The sequence below is a fragment of the Vigna radiata genome, chromosome 6 (assembly GCF_000741045.1).
Source record: "Vigna radiata var. radiata cultivar VC1973A chromosome 6, Vradiata_ver6, whole genome shotgun sequence".
Lineage (NCBI taxonomy): Eukaryota > Viridiplantae > Streptophyta > Magnoliopsida > Fabales > Fabaceae > Vigna > Vigna radiata.
This window is the reverse complement of record NC_028356.1, coordinates 30,601,719-30,620,183: the sequence shown is the minus strand read 5'-3', so window position 1 is coordinate 30,620,183 and position 18,465 is coordinate 30,601,719. Positions and strand designations below refer to the sequence as shown.

General features: G+C 32.2%; 3 protein-coding genes across 5 annotated transcripts; 2 read left to right on the top strand and 1 right to left on the bottom strand.

Moving 5' to 3' along the window:
- Window positions 1-1,813: 1,813 nt before the first annotated feature.
- On the top strand, window positions 1,814-5,604 carry LOC106763018 (50S ribosomal protein L24). Of its 2 annotated transcripts, none has more exons than XM_022782434.1 (6): window positions 1,814-2,035; window positions 3,227-3,299; window positions 3,462-3,557; window positions 3,757-3,860; window positions 3,953-4,089; window positions 5,243-5,604. In XM_022782434.1, exons 2-6 carry the CDS (start codon window positions 3,240-3,242, stop codon window positions 5,323-5,325), a joined length of 480 nt encoding a protein of 159 aa, XP_022638155.1. In that variant the 5' UTR covers window positions 1,814-2,035; window positions 3,227-3,239; the 3' UTR covers window positions 5,326-5,604. The 2 variants fall into 2 exon arrangements, with proteins under 2 accessions (XP_022638155.1, XP_014502656.1); XM_014647170.2 differs by having other exon boundaries at window positions 1,815-1,982.
- A 7,386-nt stretch (window positions 5,605-12,990) lies between these two features.
- On the top strand, window positions 12,991-14,795 carry LOC106763074 (6-hydroxynicotinate 3-monooxygenase). 2 transcript variants are annotated; one of them, XM_014647246.2, is made up of 4 exons: window positions 12,993-13,317; window positions 13,415-13,719; window positions 13,933-14,143; window positions 14,222-14,795. In XM_014647246.2, exons 1-4 carry the CDS (start codon window positions 13,063-13,065, stop codon window positions 14,741-14,743), a joined length of 1,293 nt encoding a protein of 430 aa, XP_014502732.1. In that variant the 5' UTR covers window positions 12,993-13,062; the 3' UTR covers window positions 14,744-14,795. The 2 variants fall into 2 exon arrangements, with proteins under 2 accessions (XP_014502731.1, XP_014502732.1); XM_014647245.2 differs by having other exon boundaries at window positions 12,991-13,317; window positions 13,933-14,795.
- A 342-nt stretch (window positions 14,796-15,137) lies between these two features.
- On the bottom strand, window positions 15,138-18,056 carry LOC106762991 (V-type proton ATPase subunit c''2). The gene is made up of 4 exons (XM_014647136.2): window positions 17,831-18,056; window positions 17,663-17,740; window positions 15,686-15,856; window positions 15,138-15,578 (listed from the first exon to the last, which is right to left on the bottom strand). The coding sequence occupies exons 1-4, from the start codon at window positions 17,953-17,955 to the stop codon at window positions 15,410-15,412; spliced, it is 543 nt and encodes a 180-aa protein (XP_014502622.1). The 5' UTR covers window positions 17,956-18,056; the 3' UTR covers window positions 15,138-15,409.
- Window positions 18,057-18,465: the final 409 nt, after the last annotated feature.

Sequence of the window (18,465 nt, the reverse complement as noted above, 5' to 3'; positions counted from 1 at the left end):
GACAGAATCATAAACCAAAAAAAAGGATAAACTGATATTTATCAGTTTCATACGTACAAATATCCAATCATGGATTCTAAACATTCAAACTTTTATTTAACAGTCATCCAAATAATTGATTGCATAATCAAATAATTTAAGAATATATCAACATTCATCACATCATCAAATAAAATAACAAATATACGTTTTTTCATGCTTTCAAAGAAATCAAAGCTATCTCTAAATTCATCATACAATAAAATAAAGGTAAGCTTCCCATACCTTAGCCAATTATAGAGTATCAATCAATAATAGGTCTTCACACTTCTGCTATATCTTTTAAAAAAAAACATTTCTCTTCTTAAAAGAAAGTTTCTGACTTACGATGCTCTCTGTTTTCATTTCCCCTATTCATAACATCTTTTCCTTTCTTTTATAAACCTCTTTTTTTTATTTATATTTTTTAAATAAATCATATTATAATTAAAAGAAACACCTAGGTAGTGCTCCCTATAATATCTCAAGTGATTTTGAAAACAATAACCTCCTGTTTTTTTTTTTAATTTTTATTTTTATTTTTCAACTTATATTATTTAAAGTATTTTTCTTTATTTTCCACACCCTTATTTATAACTTTTACGTAGAAGTTGTAATTATTGATATTAATTAATAATTATTCATATTAATTAATGACGTTAAATTGAAAAGGGAGAGATGAAAATATTAAATTACAATGACAGTTATTAAATATACTATAATAAAAAATATATAACAAATCACATTAAAAAGCTTTCATAAAAACAAATGATAAACATAGTAGTTTATTAAAAAGATAGTGAAACGTGAAAAATAATTAAAGATTTCTAAAAGAGTTACGATGTAACTATCATTTTTAAATATTTAAAATCATTTTTTAATCAATTTTTGAATTATGTTTTAAATAAGTGAGAAAAATAAATTTTGGTATTTAATTCTTATTTAAAATATTTCTTGTACTATATACATACCGACTAAAAAAATATTATTAATAAAGTAAAAGTATCATACTAATAATATAAAACAAATTATAAAAATTATTTATCAGTAGTAAATATAATTCAAATATTTTTTAGTTTAATAAATTAATATATAAAAACACAAAAGGAAAAGAAGAAAGACCTAACAAGGATTTCAAACCAATTTTACTAGAAAATTTAGTTTTTTTTTTCAATGTATAAAATATTAACTAAAATGTTATTGTATAAGAATGTTTCTTATATGTGAGATCCTTTGTCTTGTTATCGAGATTGATGTTCGATAAAAATAATTTTAACTTTAAAATATGAAAAGAATGTGAAGATATAATATCACGATAATTGAAAATTAATTAAAATAATTAATCAATAAATTAATTTTTTCTTGTCTTTTTATATTATAATTATTTTAAGTTTAACAACTTGTTAGTTAAATGAACATTCTGTCCATTGGGAACTGAAATTTAAATTATGAGGGGCTTTATTATAAAAGATAATTATTTACATGGACACAGTTGAAATTAAAAAGAAATAGAAGAGACGATGTGGTTTGAGTCGCGTTTAATATGATAAAACGGGTCAAGTCTGATGGTCCGGTTCGTCAATCCATTGAGGGAAAAGATGGATCGGGTCAGGATCTTAAACCTCTAAACCCGTATTAATCTGATTCGTTTGATCAGTCGATCCTTCGAATCGCAGAAACCCGTATGGATCATTCGGAGTGATCCATAACCCGTTTTACCGAGTGAAAGTGAAGTTGACGTTAAAGTGAAATGGGTTGGGCCGTGGCCCATATCATTGTTTTGTTTGTTTCACTTATCACACTCACGAGTCACACACAATAAGCAACAGAGAGAGCACGAGAGAAACGCCACGAAACCCACGAAGAACGCGAGCAGCCTTAGTCACCCACGCCGACAAAACCGACGGCGCCGGCGGGGAGTTCACTGACGACGACGACGAAACCCGTTCTGGTCGGCGACCCAGGTTCGTTCACATTGTAGGATTTCTCAGATTTTGGGTGCTTTCTCAGATTTTTGGTAGGTCACCAGTACCTTAAATATCCACGATTGGATCTGTGTCTGTGGCCTCCTTTGTGGGCCATTCATTTTTACTGCAGTTATAAATATTTTTGGTAATGACCGAAGCAGTTGACCCTGTGCTGATGGGAGCTGCTGTCTATGTGAAAATGGAGGTTAAGGGATTAATCATGAGCTGGGGAAGATTGTAGGATTTTTTAATTGATAGATTTACCTATTAATCCCGACTTGTTTGTGTAACTAAGATGTTGATTGATTTTGTTTAATTTGATTTGAGTTATAAGTTTTCAGTTTAGGATGGTGGGCATAGCCTTATTAGGATGCTATTGTATTTCCCAATCAGTGAGTGATTGCAGTTTGGATTGGAATGTTTTCGTATGGGCTATTTATCAGTTTGAATTGCTATGCCTATTTAGTAATAGAGACTCTGTTGTATTGTGATTCCATTTTGGCCTACTGGGATTTAATGCATGATAGATTCGGTGTTTAGAGGATTTCATTATTCAACTCATGATTTTATATTTTCAATTATATCTTTGGTGAGTCTTCTTTAAGAACGATTCAAGCCGGTTTTGGCTTTCGACTTACTTGCATGATACTACGATTTAATGGTGCACTAGGTTTCGGCCCATTTAACTTTGAATGAAGATTCATTTTTAAGCGATGTAGTGATAGTTAGACGAATAAGTTTATTTTAAATAAAAAAGGGACGGGACAGGTTAGATAAATTGGCCCGTGTTCTGTTACCGGGCTGGTGGTCCAGTCTGGATACAATGGATCAGAAACGGGTTAGGCCAAAATGGATCGGATTGGTCCATTTTGCCACCTCACGTCTAATATCAAACCCAAATCTCTGAACTGTGGAACCACGATTCTTGTATCAGTGGCTACACGCTTCAAGCCCTTGTAGCTGTCACCAATTTTCTCTGTTATGGTACTTTTCATCGCAAACTCATTCTCCTTTAACTTCATCAGTTTCATTTATCAAAACCATATTGTTTAGGCCTTTTGGTCTATTAAGTAATATTTAGGTTTTAATAATTTGTGCAGAAACTGAGAAGGTTAGCATGAAACACTATTTGTGAACAGTTTTTTACACATTGAAGCTCGAAGATATCATTTGTTAATGTTAAAGATTTCTTTTCGAATTGCTTTGTGTTGTGTTTTTTGACTCTGTTTTTGTGGTCTTAGAGTGAATCGTGAAATGGGTTGGAAAGCAGCTGAAAAACTCATCAGGCACTGGAAAGTTCTCAGAGGGGATAATGTAAGCCATGCCAGGCCAAATTCTCCACAATATATATATATATATATATATATATATATATATATATATATATTGTTGCTTGTTCTTTCACACTTCCACTTTTTTATTTTGAAATGGTAATAATTATTATTATAAAGTCATTCATTTATTCATTTGTAACAGGTTATGATAATAAGAGGCAAAGATAAGGGTGAGACGGGGACTATTAAGCGTGTTATTCGCTCTCAGAATCGCGTCATTGTTGAGGGTAAAAATCTGGTGAGGGATGAACACAACACTCCCCATCATAATTTAGGCATTCCTAGTCCAATTTTTGAAGTGTCTGTATTTTCAATTCCATTACCGGTGTTTCTAGTATTAATTACTTTGTTAATTGTCTAATTGAGATCTGGACATGTGATTGTGTAAATTTGCCTCTGTTTTCTCTTTCCAATGCGGATTTATTTTCTCTTTGCAGGTGAAGAAGCATATTAAGCAAGGGCAAGGCCATGAAGGGGGCATCTTTGCTGTCGAAGCCCCAATCCATGTTTCCAACGTGCAAGTTCTTGACCCAGTGACAGGGTATACACATTTGTTAAAGAGCATAGCTTGTGATTGCATCTTCTGGGTTTGAGGATAACATATATTGAATTAACAAAGTTTCATTTTTTCAGTAAGCCTTGCAAGGTTGGCGTAAAATATCTTGAAGATGGTACTAAAGTCAGAGTATCCAGAGGAATAGGAGCATCTGAGTCTATAATCCCTCGTCCTGAGATCTTAAAGATAAGAGCTACCCCAAGACCTACAGTCCGTAAGTATCTGAAAGGCTAATACATGTTTCTTGTCTGAATTGTTAATAAAAATGGCAAGAACCAAGAGAGAATTGACTGAAAGTGAGAAACTGGCTATGCTGAATGTGCGTTCAACAAGCTAATGAAATGGCGTATGCAGACTAGAGAAAGAGAGAGACAATAATTAATAAACAAGATTATAACAGTTTTTATGTGGAAACAGTTCATAATCTCTAAAAATAGTCAAATCCAAACACACAGATTACTTATTAATTAAGAAACCTTTGGTGATAGTAGCTGATATTTCTCTTTCAATTCTCTTGATGTACCTCTGCTCTTTTTTGCTACTATTCTGTTAGGCTGCTAGCACATGTGATTATCCATAAGCTTGTTATTATACTTGGCCTTGAAGGGGAGCTTCCTTGCACATTAGAGACATTCTTTGAACTGTTCCTTTTTTTTTTGTTGAAATCCGTAATTATGCTAGCAGTAGATGTGAGTAGAAGTGTCTTAGAGAAAAATGCTGGAGAATGTGGGCTCTCAGGAGATCTATTTTATATATGTTAACAGAAATATAAATAGGCTGACTTAAAACCTACACCTAGGACCCTGTATGATTGACAACCACAGCCAAAACAGCTTTTACAAAATAACCTAGAAGACAATAGAAAGCATTTTTTTTTCTAACAGCAGTAAGCGCTAGAACATAAAAGAAAGCCTTTGGGAAAGGGTGTTGGATGGAGGATGTTAATCATAAAGATTCGGGATTCATAAAGTGCCTTCCATTTCTTTAAGGTCATGTTTCTATGTTGTGTACTTTTGTTAGTTGATCTCCGCTACTTCATATTGACCCAGTGACATGGTTTTATATGCAGAAGAGTAAGTAAACGCACATGTGTATGGTATAACACTATAATTTATTGACAGAGTAATTTGGATTGATGGATTAATTCTTCTGTTATATTTGAGTCAGAAGCTAGGTTTAACGTAGTATAGTAAGTGACACGAACTCATTCTCCTGGTCGTCCTCCACAAATGTGCAAAAGTTGTTTGGATATATGAAATTAGAATTCAGTGCGAAACGGATGCCTTTCAACTCAGTCATTTCAAAGATATGTTATAACACGTTTTTCTTAAATCTAAAATATTATCCTTGTTATTTATTTTTGGCAGTTGGTCCTAAAGATACTCCAATGGATCTTGTGCTAGAGAAGACTTACGATGCTAAAACAGGAAGGGGAATGCCTGAGCTTTAAGGATATTATGTACCTTATTCAAATTAGTGAGTTGCTATCACGATGAACAAGATATGGAAAGAGTTTGTCACATGTTTTGTTTACCGTGATTTTGTGGAATTGCTTTCAAAGTTTACTGGTTTAGCCTGTGATTTACTGATAGCGAAAAAAAAATTAATAATTATTTTTATCCTTTTAAGGATGGTCACATAACTTTCACTCCACAATTGTTATAGTGAGTGAAACAAAGAATCCCTTTGATAGTTTTGGTTATAGTCATTTTTGTTTGATTTGATCTCCTCCGAAAGGCCTCACATTCTATAAGGTGGAACTCAGTCACCTAGTTTCTTCGAACCTTACTGTTATAATCAGGTTGCATGAAAATGGTAAAAAATTCTGAGGATTGCTAATTTAGAAGACTAACTTATTAGTCAACTTGTTTGGTTTCATGACCTTATTTTTACCTTTTGTTGTAAATACCATTGCTTTTTCTGGTATTATATTATATTTGAGAAAACCTTCAATTTGATATTCCAAAGTGACACATGTCACCACCATCAGTTCTTAATAAACTTTGGTCACCAAACCACATTGGACCGACAAAAATTTAAATGATTATTAATTATATTTGTTGAATATAGTGAAAAACTATATATGGAATTAATTCCTTGTGTTAAATACAGGTCTCTACTTATAATAGAAGAAATATGAGTTAAGTCCAAAATACAAATAAAAAATAATAACAAACTAACTAAAGATAAAAGATAAATATAAAATAAAAATAATATATTTAACACTCCCTTTCAAGTTAGTGTATACAAATTGTATGTACCAAGCTTGTCACTAAAATAATCCATAAAGACTTAGTGAAAATATCTACTTCTCCACTTGAGAGACACTAAATTGCTAATGATTTGCAAGATGACATAGAAGACAAAATACCAACCCAAAAGACTTTTCATGAGCAATAAATTTGGGAGGTTGTTCCATGTAAATCTCTTTTTGCAAATCGTTCTTGAAAAATGTCACTAGTAGATAAAGAGGTAATTGTTGGAGAGTCACCATAACTATAAATAAACTAACAACAAACCATCTTTTTCATGAAAAAAGCATATATGGACGGGTCAAACGCAATGGTGATAAAAAAGAGGACAAAAGAGACAAAAGAGACAGTAGCGAAAAAAGCTATGGATGAACAGGAGAGAGAAACTAAAATTAAAAATTCTCCAATTGAAGCACCTGAAAAAGAAAAAAAAGAGCAAAAAAGAAAAGGAAAAAGAGCAACCTCGATGCTCTAAATAACTACCAATCATGCCACAATTCACGACGAAAAAGGGAGCAAATCCATAACTTTAAAAGGAACTCCGATGAAGACATCGTTAATGGCATGGTAGTCACCTAGCCGAGACGATCAAAACTGTGTGATCGTCGGTCGAAACTGAAACTCCGGTAATGGCAGCAATAGACAACATCGATAGACGACGGCGCTACCGGCAGCGGTAAATGGCCCGCCGGTGGCAGCGGTGGATGTAATGGTAGAGGCACTAGAAACTTTTACCTCTAAGAAACCTTAAGCTCTAATACCATGTTGAATATAATGAAAAACTATATATGGAATTAAACTCTTGTGTTAAATACACATATAGGTCTCTATTTATAATAGAAGAAATATGGGCTAAGTCCAAAATACAAATAAGAAATAATGACAAACTAACTAAAAATAAAAGATAAATATAAAATAAAGATAATATATCTAACATTATTTGTCTTCCAAAGATTGTCACTAAATTATTCCTCGAAGGATTCAATCGGTCTAATTAGTCCCTTAGATACTATATTACCACATTGGTCCTATATAAGATGTCAATGGTTGATAAAAAGAATCATTATTAAAATCAAGGTTATCAAACTTGTAAGTTAACTTGTTAACTTAGATGAGTTTGTATTTCCAGTTCTGGCTTTCGAGTTAACTTGGAAGCAAGCTCGGTTTTCAAGTAAACTGAGTGAAATTGATTCTAAACTTGGTGGGAACGATTAAAATTGCGATTTTGCAGCAATTTTACAAATTTGAAATAAGAAGAAATGAAGAAAGAGGAAGTCGTTTTGGGTTTAGGGTACTGTCCGTTTCACCTAGTTCGTGCTCGCCGTTTTTCATTTACCTGGTTCGTGCTCTATGTTCACCTGGTTCGTGGTTGCGCTCTGTATGCCTGGGTTGTGCTCGTTGTCGTGGTCGTGTTCCGTTCGCCTGGTTCGTGCTCGTTATCGTGGTCGCGCTCTGTTTGCCTTATCCGTGCTTGTCGTCTTGCTCACCGTTGTCGCTCCTAATCTCATTATTGTATATTTGGAGTGAAACTTTTCTATTTTAACGTTACAACTCATTAGGATTTTAATCTCTTCTACCGAACGTTTCAATATTTAGTGTATATATTTTTTATTTTAACATGTAAATATTTAATATTAAAATATTTAATATTAAAGTAAAACTGAATGCTCTATCACATATTATTATGATAATTGGACTTTCTTTTACTATACTAAATATTTGGATTAATATTAACTTCAACAACTTTTTTTTGTTAACTTGTGAACTATATTAAATTAAAATTATGACAAAAGAATAATAATATTAAAGTTTTTTTTTAATATATAATGTGATAAACTAATAATTATAATAATACTATAAATAATAAAAATATTATTCTATTATTTATAAATATTTTAAAATATTTTTACACGAAAGGTATGAGTTTATGATTCAAGTCTACGAAATACTCACGAGTTTATTTAAATCCTGGGGTTTGATAACTTGATTAAAACTTTCTTGAAATAAGACATTTGAAGAGAACAATATAATTTTGAAGAGTATTTTAATTGCTACTCTATAAAGTGTTCTGTTTGGGTATTTAATGGAAAATTCAATGAATTATCTACCGTTTTAATCCGTTGGGATATTAAAGTTCCACTGAAATAAGGTAGCATTTCTAATATTTCTCATTCTCCATCTTCATCCAATAGAATGCAGCCTCTACCCATTACAAACAGCCAAGATAGATGATGATCCATTTTCTAAAGTAGTAATTGTGTTGTTTTATAATGATCATACTAATTCTATTTATAGCCAATTATTCTTTTGGATTTGTAATTTTCATATTAAAATTCCATATTTTCTTTCTTCATCTTCACGGGGATTTTGAATTTGTTTAAAATTCCATGCTTGAATTACGTAATTCCGGAACATAATTACACAATGTATAATATTTTTCCGTATCCAAAAATACATTATAGTGTTATTCAGAAATGCATTTCCAATTAGGTATGTAAAAGACATTTTCAAATTTTAAGAATGGGTCATTCAAAAAAGTATTTTGGATTAATCCGGAATACATTTATAATTATTTAGATTACGTAATTTAAAATATATTTTCAAATTACATTATTTAGAATATATTTTCATTGTATAATTTGGAAGGATTGTGTAATTTAGAAAACATTTTTATGCTTTGAATTTCTATCAAGAATATATTTTTAAACTCTGAATTTGCATAATCTAAACTATACTTTTTAAATTGTACAATTAAAAAAGTTTCTATCAAATATATAATGTAACTTTTATTATAATGTTGATATAAGACAAATATATGGTATGGAGATGGTAAAATAATACCATTAGTTTTATTATATGGTATTTGGTTTATCTGAGAGTGTGTTTACTTTGAGGAAATGATTTGAGAGACAGGAAGTGAATGAATTTGAAGATAAATTTTTTGTTATTTATTTGAATGGATTTGAAAGTGGTGAGAGTGAATTTAGAAGTAAAGTTTATGAAAATTAGTGTAACATTTGACTGATGTGACAGATACAAAAATTGTTTAATTGATAGAAATTAAAGATTACCAAAATACCCTTAATTGTAAAAATAATATAAAATAATAATTGTTGATTATATATAATTGTAAAAAAATTTATAAGGAGAAAAAAATAAAAATTAATTTTTAAAATGTAAAAAAAATTATAATTTAGTAAATTAAAATAATAATAATAATATAATAATAATAATAATTATTATTATTAGTTTTTTAATTATTTATTAATATTATTATATTTATTATTATTATTATTATTATTATTATTATTATTATTATTAAAACTACTCAAGTTTCATAATTTTTCATTGTAATCACCTTCAAATCTATTCTATTAATGAGGAATGAAAATTTTTTATATCCTCCAAATTCATCGCACAAATTCATGGAAACGAAATAAACTGCAAATCCATGCGCACAAATCATTGTATCATCCCAAAGTGAACAGAATCTTAATCGACCTAAGAAAGTTCTTTATGAGAGATAGTTTCTTTCTTTCTCTACCTTTTTATTATTCTCTTGTCAACATGCATTTATCATACTCTGAATTATGCAATTTGGATGAAACGAAATCTACAACAAAATTTATATAATTTACAACATTTTAAATTAAGTAATTTATAACGATATTATAAATCACATAATCAAGATAAAAATTTAAATTACGTAATTCAAAACATAATTATTTTAAAATACGAAAATGTTTCAGATATTTTTAAATTGCTAAATCTAAAAATGTCGCAGTGGAACGTAGATTTGAATTTATTGAAGTAGGTTGGTTAAATTTTTATATTATGGTATGAGAGAACAAATTGTGGGTGTTGGAACAAAAACCTAATCAAAAGCTTCATCGAATCCTTGTACCTCCAGAACTTTAAGATCCACCCCATATAAAAAATAGGATAAAGATATTTAGACAACATTTTTTTTACAACATTTGAACATCATCATACGTGTCATTGTGTGATTGGTTCATGGTGGTGTCATTGTGTCATTTGGACCCTAAAAAATATTGTATGATTTATAAGGTAAATATACTCTACATTCTACTATTTAGAATATAATTTTTGTATTTTAGATATATAATTTTTGTATTTTAAAATGTGGTTTTAGAAATACAAAACATTATATTTTGAAATATTCATTCTAAAATATAAAATAAAAAATACAAAATAAATTATATATTTTCTATTATAAATTTTGAAATACAAAATTTATGTTTTGAATTACACAATTTATAATGCAAAGATAGAAATTTTGGAGATGTAGAAAGAAACTGCCACCTTATACTATGTTTGAGTGATGTGGACTATATATTATACATGTATGTTATGTGAGTGATATTAATGTGGTGGTTGAAGAAGAAGAGAAAGTAACATAGAAAAAAAAATGGTTGGTGAAGGAGAAAGAGCAAAGATAATGATAATGAGAAGAAACATATTAAGTATATCATGTGCACATGCTCTTACCTTGGTTGGTTGGAATAGTGGTGGTGGATATTGTGGTCAACATCTTGTTGCAATTTTTGTCAATGATATAGCCATAATGAAGCATAATGTCATACAAAGACACCACAATAACATATGATTGTCAATATTGTTCAGGTTAATTCTCCAAAACAATAAGAGATTTCCATTCTTATTGATGTCTATGATGAGTTCCTCCCATATAAGGCAACCAAGCAACCTACACAACCTATTATTGTCGTTGCTTAATTTGGTAATGCTATAGCTTTTATTTCTCAATCCTCTTCCCTTGGACCTTGGCTTCTTGATTCCGGTGCCTTTGGCCATATGTTTGGTAATAAGTTCCTATTCTCTCAACTAACTTATTTGGATTCTTTACTCTCTGTTACCATGACCAATGGCTCTTAAATAAAAGTTCATGGCATTTGTAAAAAATTACCCTAGATTTCGTGCTTTATATTCCTAATTATCCTTTTAATTTAATCTCCATAGTCAAGCTCACTCGAACCAAAATTTACTCTTTCCGTTTTGCTAATAATTTCGTTCTTGTTAAGGATCGACGTAATGAACAAACAATTGGAGTAGGACTTGAGTCTTGAGGATTATACTATTTATCACAATCGGTTGCTTGTATCTCCATTATGTCTCAAGCTCTTGAGCATCAACGCTTAGGTCATCCAAGTCCTTCCAAAATGTGTCTCATGCTTCCTAATTTGTCTCACAGTTCTTCTTTTCAATGTGAGTCTTGTTAGATAAGAAAACACACTCTTCATACATATGGTACTCGAGTCAATAAAACTGCTTTATCACCTTTTGCCTTAGTTCACTCCGATATTTGGGGTATTAGTTGTGTTTGTTCTACTTTGGGTTTTTCTTACTTCTTTATTTTCATTGATGATTTCTCCCAATGTACCTGATTATTCTTAATGAAAAATTGTTCTGATGTTTTTTTTTTTTATATTCCAAAGTTTCTCGGCTGAAATTCAAAATCAATTTGGCACCTCTATTAAAATTTTATGCACTGAGAATGCTTGTGAATATATGTATTCCCAATTTCAGTCTTTTCTAAGTTCACAGGATATCCTTCATCAAAGATCTTGCTCTTAAACACCCCAACAAAGTGGTGTTGCCAGAAGAAAGAATCGACACTTGGTTGAAACTTTCAATGCCTTTCTTCTTCACCACAATATTCCTTTTCACTTATAGGGAGATGCCATTCTAACATGTACCTAATCAATCGCATGCCTTCCTCCATCCTTAATAATCAATTTCCTCACTCTCTCTTATATCAACACAAGATATTTACTCCATTCCTCTTTGTGTCTTTGGTTGCATATGCTTTGTCGATGACCTTACTCCAGGTAAAGATAAACTTTCTGTCAAATCACTCAAATATGTTTTCCTTGGTTACTCATCCCTTCAGAAGGGCTATCATTTTTTGTCCTCGACTTCAATGTTATATAGTTTCTACTAATGTCACCTTTTTTTGAGACTACCTCCTTTTACACTTCCATTATATTGGATGTCAATCTTACAGTCGAACCTTCAGAAGTCTCGTCAATTCTGGATTAGGTGATTGCTTCTCCTTAACGTCCTTTGCTTGAATACCACAAATAGGTTCAAACTCCAACCGCCCTTCCGCCAACATCATCTCTTGCTCCAATTGTCCTTCCTCCCACGCCTCCTGCACATGAACTTCCTCTTACGATACAAAAAGGTATTCGTTCCTCTCGTATATGTTTTCATAGTTAGTTATCATTGTCTCCATCTTATTTCTCCTTTTGTTTCTTTTTTGGATTCTGTGTTTATTCCTAAGACTATAGGTCAAGCCAAGGATGATCTCGACTGATGTCAAACAATGGTAGAGGAGATTGCAACCTTACATTCCAATGGCACTTGAGACCTTGTTCCTTTACCTCTTAGCAAGCAAATTGTTGGCCATTGTTGGGTTTATATAGTGAAAAGCAAGCAAATTGTTGGCCATTGTTGGGTTTATATAGTGAAAATTAAACGTGATAGTCATATTGATAGGTTAAAAGCTTGCTTGGTTGCCAAAGAATATTCACAAATTTTTTGTCTTGATTATGGTGACACTCTATAATACAATTTTTTTTATACCAAATTAAACCTTTCGAAATAAAAAAAAATGTATTTTAAAAATAAAATAAAAATGCATTTTAAACTGTATAATCTAGAATATAAATGTATTTTAAATTATATCGTCCATAATATAATTTTTGTATTCTAAATTGTGCTTTTATAAATACAAAAATTTATATTTTGAAATATAAATTGTGAAATATAAAATAAGAAAGTACAATCTAGATTAATACAAAATTTTCATTCTGAAGGTGCAGGAAGAAGAAAGTTTTGGACCATATATTATAGATTTGTTGTGGTTGAAGAAGAGATAAAGTAGCATAGAAAAAATGGTTGGTGAAGGAGAAAGAGGAAAGGCAGTGATAGTAGGAGGAAGCATAGCAGGTATATCATGTGCACATGCTCTTATCTTAGCTGGTTGGGATGTCCTCCTGCTTGAGAAAACACCTTCTTCTCCAACTGGAAGCCCCACTGGTGCTGGTCTTGGACTCAACTCTTTCTCCCAACAAATCATTCAATCATGGCTTCCACACTCACAACAACATCTCCTACTCAACACCACTCTCCCTCTAACCATTGATCAGGTTTCATCTCTTCTGTTAATTCTCTCAAATTTAATTATGAGCACTTCAGTTTTATATGCAAAATAGAAAAAGTTTTTTTTTTTTTTTGCCTGAGCAGAACTATGTAACTGATAGTGAGAGGAAGGTTCACAGTACACTGACAAGGGATGAGAGTTTGAACTTCAGAGCAGCACATTGGGCAGATCTTCATGGCCTTCTGTACAATGCACTGCCATCAGATATATTTTTATGGGGTCATGTTTTTCTCTCTTTCCATGTTGTAGATGATAAGGGTTGTGTCATAGTAAAGGCTAAGGTTCTAGAAACTGGTGAGGTTGTAGAGATAGAAGGGGATTTGCTTGTTGCGGCAGATGGTTGTCTCTCTTCCATCCGTCAGAAATATCTCCCTGATTTTAAACTGAGGTTTGTATTTCAACCCAGTGGGATAAGACTTTTGCTGTCAATCTGGAAAGATAAATTATATTTGTACAATGAATTTAATGCACAAATTTACCAGGGAGAAAAAGAGATAGAGAAATGAGAAATAATTAATTGTATGGTCACAGAATTGTGCATAAGTTGTTGATTAATAAGATCTGGAAAAGGTTCATTAATAAGATCTTGTATCTTTTACAGATATTCAGGCTATTGTGCATGGAGAGGGGTTCTTGATTTTTCGAAAATTGAGAATTCAGAAGCCATCAGTGGTATCAGAAAGGCATACCCTGATCTAGGAAAATGCTTGTACTTTGACTTGGCCTCAGGTTCACACACTGTGCTGTATGAGCTGCACAAAAAAAGACTCAATTGGGTTTGGTTTGTGAATCAGCCTGAGCCTGAAGTTAAGGTAACTTTGTTCTTCATCCATTTGATTGCTAAGAATCCTGAAATGATTTTTCTGTCATTCTTCATGCTTCCATTTCAGGGGACATCAGTGACAATGAAGGTAAATAGTGAGATGATCCAGAAGATGCAGCAAGAGGCAGAAAAGGTTTTGATTCCTGAATTGGTAAAGGTCATAAAAGAAACAAGGGAACCTTTCTTGAATTTCATATATGATAGTGATCCCTTGGAGAAGATATTTTGGGAGAAAGTGGTATTGGTAGGGGATGCAGCTCATCCCACTACTCCTCACTGTGTTAGAAGCACAAACATGTCCATATTAGATGCAGCTGTGTTAGGAAAATGCATAGAGAAGTGGGGAGCACAAAAGCTTGAATCAGCTTTGGAAGAGTATCAGTTGATTAGGCTACCACTCACCTCAAAGCAAGTTCTTCATGCTAGGCGTCTAGGTCGTTTGAAACAAGGGTTTGTTCTACCTGATACAGAACCTTTTGACCCAAAGTTGGTTAGGCCAGAGGATCATCAGGAGCTTCTAGTGAGGAACACACCATTTTTTAATGATGGCCCTTTATCACTTGGTCTATTACCATCTGATTGCTTGTAGCATTGTGTTTTATTACTACATTCAAAATCACATCTTCACAGTTGGTTCCTTGTTTAAAGTGTTCACATCTTAACAAAGATTCACCAGTGCTTTCCAAAATAAACGAATAATAAGTAAAAGTATGATGTTAATTATCATTTGAGACATGATTTTCCGAAAATTACTGTTCAATGGAAAATGTTGTTCTTGATGGTTTACTTCAATAGGACATCAGTTATTAATTAATGCAAACCTTTTCCAATTGCTATTCTATCAAATCAATTATGTCACCAACTCCCAACATTCATAATGCCACTCCCAATTACAAATACATTTAAATCCCAATTTTAACATGAACATTATCTTAACCCACATTTCAACAAAACTGCTTGTTGAGTTTATTCACAAGCCCAAATAAATTCAATTTTCTTATTGATTAATAAAAGATTTGGTCCTCCAAAAATATTGAAATTCAACCAACAGACTGACATATCTGATGATACACAAGACCTTCTAACAACTCATAGGTAAATAATACAGCCTACAAATGTAATGGAGGCAAAGTACTAGTTGGATTTTACATTTCTACCAACAGGAAATAGAGAAAACTTTAATCCCTGGCAGTACAGAAGATATATTGCGCTCTACCATAATTGCATTCCCACACCACATTCTGATACATTGAAACTAAACTTTTGTTGGCCATGTTGCCTGTGCTGACATAATAATTCCAACAATCACTCCAAATAGCCCAAGCGCGCTACCAAAGATCTCAATCACAAGAATTTTCACGAAGAGGGAGGAATTCTGAGCATCAGATAAAGCACAGCTGCTTCCGATTATTCCTACACACAACCTGTCAGAGGGAAAAAATTGAATGTGACAACAACATGGAAAAGGTCCCCCTGCATTCATCGGGAGATTTCCAGCAAAAATATGAGGTAGGTAAAAAAGAATACACACCCACAAACAAGATTTGCAAAGCCCACGATTAATCCAGAAGCAAAGATTGCATATCCAGCCCTAAGAGACTCTGGGTCGTAGATATTTGCTGCTGGAACACTTTCTAATTTTGTTTGAAGGATAATAGCCACAATAACACCATATATAGCAACAGCTTCACAAAAGATTACACTGAAATACAACAAACATTCGAACCATAATGTCAAGATGGCACAAATGATTATATTTGAAACTATATCAGCCATACCGCTATACTATTATGTAGATACTACATGCAAAAGTAACATTAACATTCGCAGCAATCAAATAGAACAATCTTAAATTCAGAATTAAAATTTTGATATTCACATTAAAAACAGGGTTTAACAACATTTTACATTGTAAGTTGGGTCAATCAATCATTATAATATGACTAAGTACTTATTAGTTTATTAAGTATTCAAAACAACTTATAATAAAAAAGTCTTATTGATAGAGCTAATAAAACTAAAATCTCTACATAATTGAGACAAAAAAAAAAAAAACCGAAAAGCTGAAAGATAAGATATTGAGCTCAACGTAATTACAATTCCAAACCCTAATATAACGCAAACTAACTTTTACGAGCCATACTTGAGCAGGCATAATAATCCCAAGAATAAACAAAGGAAACAAACAGAGGGCCAGTGAGACTGTGAACAGAAGTTGACATAGAAAAAAAAATTTCTTCTCCAACTACAATGCCACTTACTGGCAACCCATGCTCGCCCACAAACGACAATAGTAAAGGTTGTATTGAAGTTGAGCAATTAGAGTGTTCATTCTAGATTGACTTGAAAAAGGGTACAAGCAATTTCTACCCAAAAAACAAGGCATAATATGCACGTGAGAATTCTTACCTTGTCAAGAAAAAATGAACTTCAAAGCATTCTCCCTTTTTTGAAATTAAAATATCAGTATTCATCTTTCAGCTTTTGCATCTGTCCTCTGACAAAAATAGATTGAATTTGAAATGGAGAACAGAATTCAGTGCAAGAAGCTCTCTACATCTTCCATTTTTTTTTTCATGTATTAGATAGTTATTCAATAACCCAGTAGGCTTCAGACCATACGATCACTTACTCCGAATGATGAAGAAAGATTATCACTGCTTATTATGCGGGGTGAGAATAATGCCCAATACCCAGTAAAAGCACCTTACACTCAAACCTATATCACAGTTATCATAATTTTACTACCAAAATATGGCTATTTACAAGAAAAGCGAGTATTAAGCCACTAATAAAGTAAAATCGTTGAATAAAGATCTAGTAGAAGTCACTGACAGAAGAGGACTTCTAGACTGATTCCTCAACATCATAGACTTCATTTTATCATAACAATTCTCTTTTCCTTTCAGAACTATTAAAACAAAAGTTCAGCAAAATAATCCTTTGCCGACAACTATTTTTGTAACAGCTGCGAACCGCCGCTGTGCAATTGTAATTTGTAAACTTGTAATACAGCAATGGGTATGCATTCACACATCGCCTCTCTCACCTGCACACTCAGTGCTACTCACTCACAACATCTAAAGAAAAGTAGAGGATATAGAAAACTAGAGAACTTCTCATTATTCTCTAAAAAACAGAACAGAGAAACCTATATATAATTTTGGCTTCCAACCAAACTGTTTGCTAAACAAAAATTAACTACCCAACAGAATTGCTCTTTTGATTCTGTTCTGAAACAGTTATCACAAAACTCTAACACAAAGCTGCCACAATCCTCTCCTATTTAGCAACGTAATCTCCTAATCTAACCTAGAATTGTATAAATCAAGGTAAAATCAACAGAAACATAGACTTCCACCACCGTAAAATTTCTCATCAACCTAATTTAGTACCAAAAAAAATTACTGAAAAATGAGAGCAGGAAACACCTAAATAAAATATACGTAGTCCAATTAAAAAATAAACTAAAAAGAAAACGGGCAAACAATATTGCAATTAATTTCACCTAATGAGATTTTTGGAAGTGATTCGAGGAGCCTTGATTGCAGCGCCGATCAAGCTACTACCGGTGATGTAGATCCCCCTGCAAGCGTGGGCGAAGCGATTCCGGAACTGAGAACAACAGAAGCGGAAACAAAAAACAGAAACTGAAAAACGGATATCGAATGTTTACCAGGCGGCGCCGAGGACGGAGACGCCGATTGCGACCGCGATACCGATGGCGGCGAAGGTGTAGGGCGAGATCGCGACAAGTGCCCTGCTCCAAGAACTCGAATGTGCCACAATCGTCGAAGACATTGTGAACGTGTTGCGAAGGGAAGGGAATGGATGAATGTTTGTGATTGGATCTTCGTAACTGTTAACCACTAGCCAGAATGGAAGGGACGAAACGCTCGTTTAGAATTATTGAATCCGAAAAACCATAAATTTTATGAAATGTAAAAAATTATAAAGTCGAATATGTAAACTTGTACACAACTTTTTTACCCATATATTTTTTTAAATAATAACTTTAGAAATAATTTTAATTTATTATTAATTATGTAATAAGTCTCCTCAGGAGACAAAAGATAATGATAAAAGAATTTTTAAGTAGTATGAATTTGAGAATAATTAAATATTTGTTTGGTTAAAAGATACAAACATGTTGAAGTCACATAAAAACATCAAAAAATAAAGTTTTAAATAGTGTTGGATAAGTAAATGGTTAGTAGTGAAGGACATTAGGGCATTTTAAGACATTAAAGTTTATATAAATTGTTTAGAAAAATTTCACAAAAAGAATCGTATAACTTTTAAATTCTAGTG

Excerpts from the sequence above, each read along its gene's own strand:
- LOC106762991 (XM_014647136.2), bottom strand. The coding sequence starts at position 17,955 with ATGTCTTCGACGATTGTGGCACATTCGAGTTCTTGGAGCAGGGCACTT. Across the intron at positions 17,741-17,830 it reads TCCGTCCTCGGCGCCGCCTG|GGGGATCTACATCACCGGTA; the intron begins GTAAACATTCGA and ends CCACGCTTGCAG. Across the intron at positions 15,579-15,685 it reads TTTGCAAATCTTGTTTGTGG|GTTGTGTGTAGGAATAATCG; the intron begins GTGTGTATTCTT and ends TCCCTCTGACAG.
- LOC106763074 (XM_014647245.2), top strand. The coding sequence starts at position 13,063 with ATGGTTGGTGAAGGAGAAAGAGGAAAGGCAGTGATAGTAGGAGGAAGC. Across the intron at positions 13,318-13,414 it reads TCCCTCTAACCATTGATCAG|AACTATGTAACTGATAGTGA; the intron begins GTTTCATCTCTT and ends TTGCCTGAGCAG. Across the intron at positions 13,720-13,932 it reads CTCCCTGATTTTAAACTGAG|ATATTCAGGCTATTGTGCAT; the intron begins GTTTGTATTTCA and ends TATCTTTTACAG.
- LOC106763018 (XM_022782434.1), top strand. The coding sequence starts at position 3,240 with ATGGGTTGGAAAGCAGCTGAAAAACTCATCAGGCACTGGAAAGTTCTC. Across the intron at positions 3,861-3,952 it reads GTTCTTGACCCAGTGACAGG|TAAGCCTTGCAAGGTTGGCG; the intron begins GTATACACATTT and ends TCATTTTTTCAG. Across the intron at positions 4,090-5,242 it reads TACCCCAAGACCTACAGTCC|TTGGTCCTAAAGATACTCCA; the intron begins GTAAGTATCTGA and ends TATTTTTGGCAG.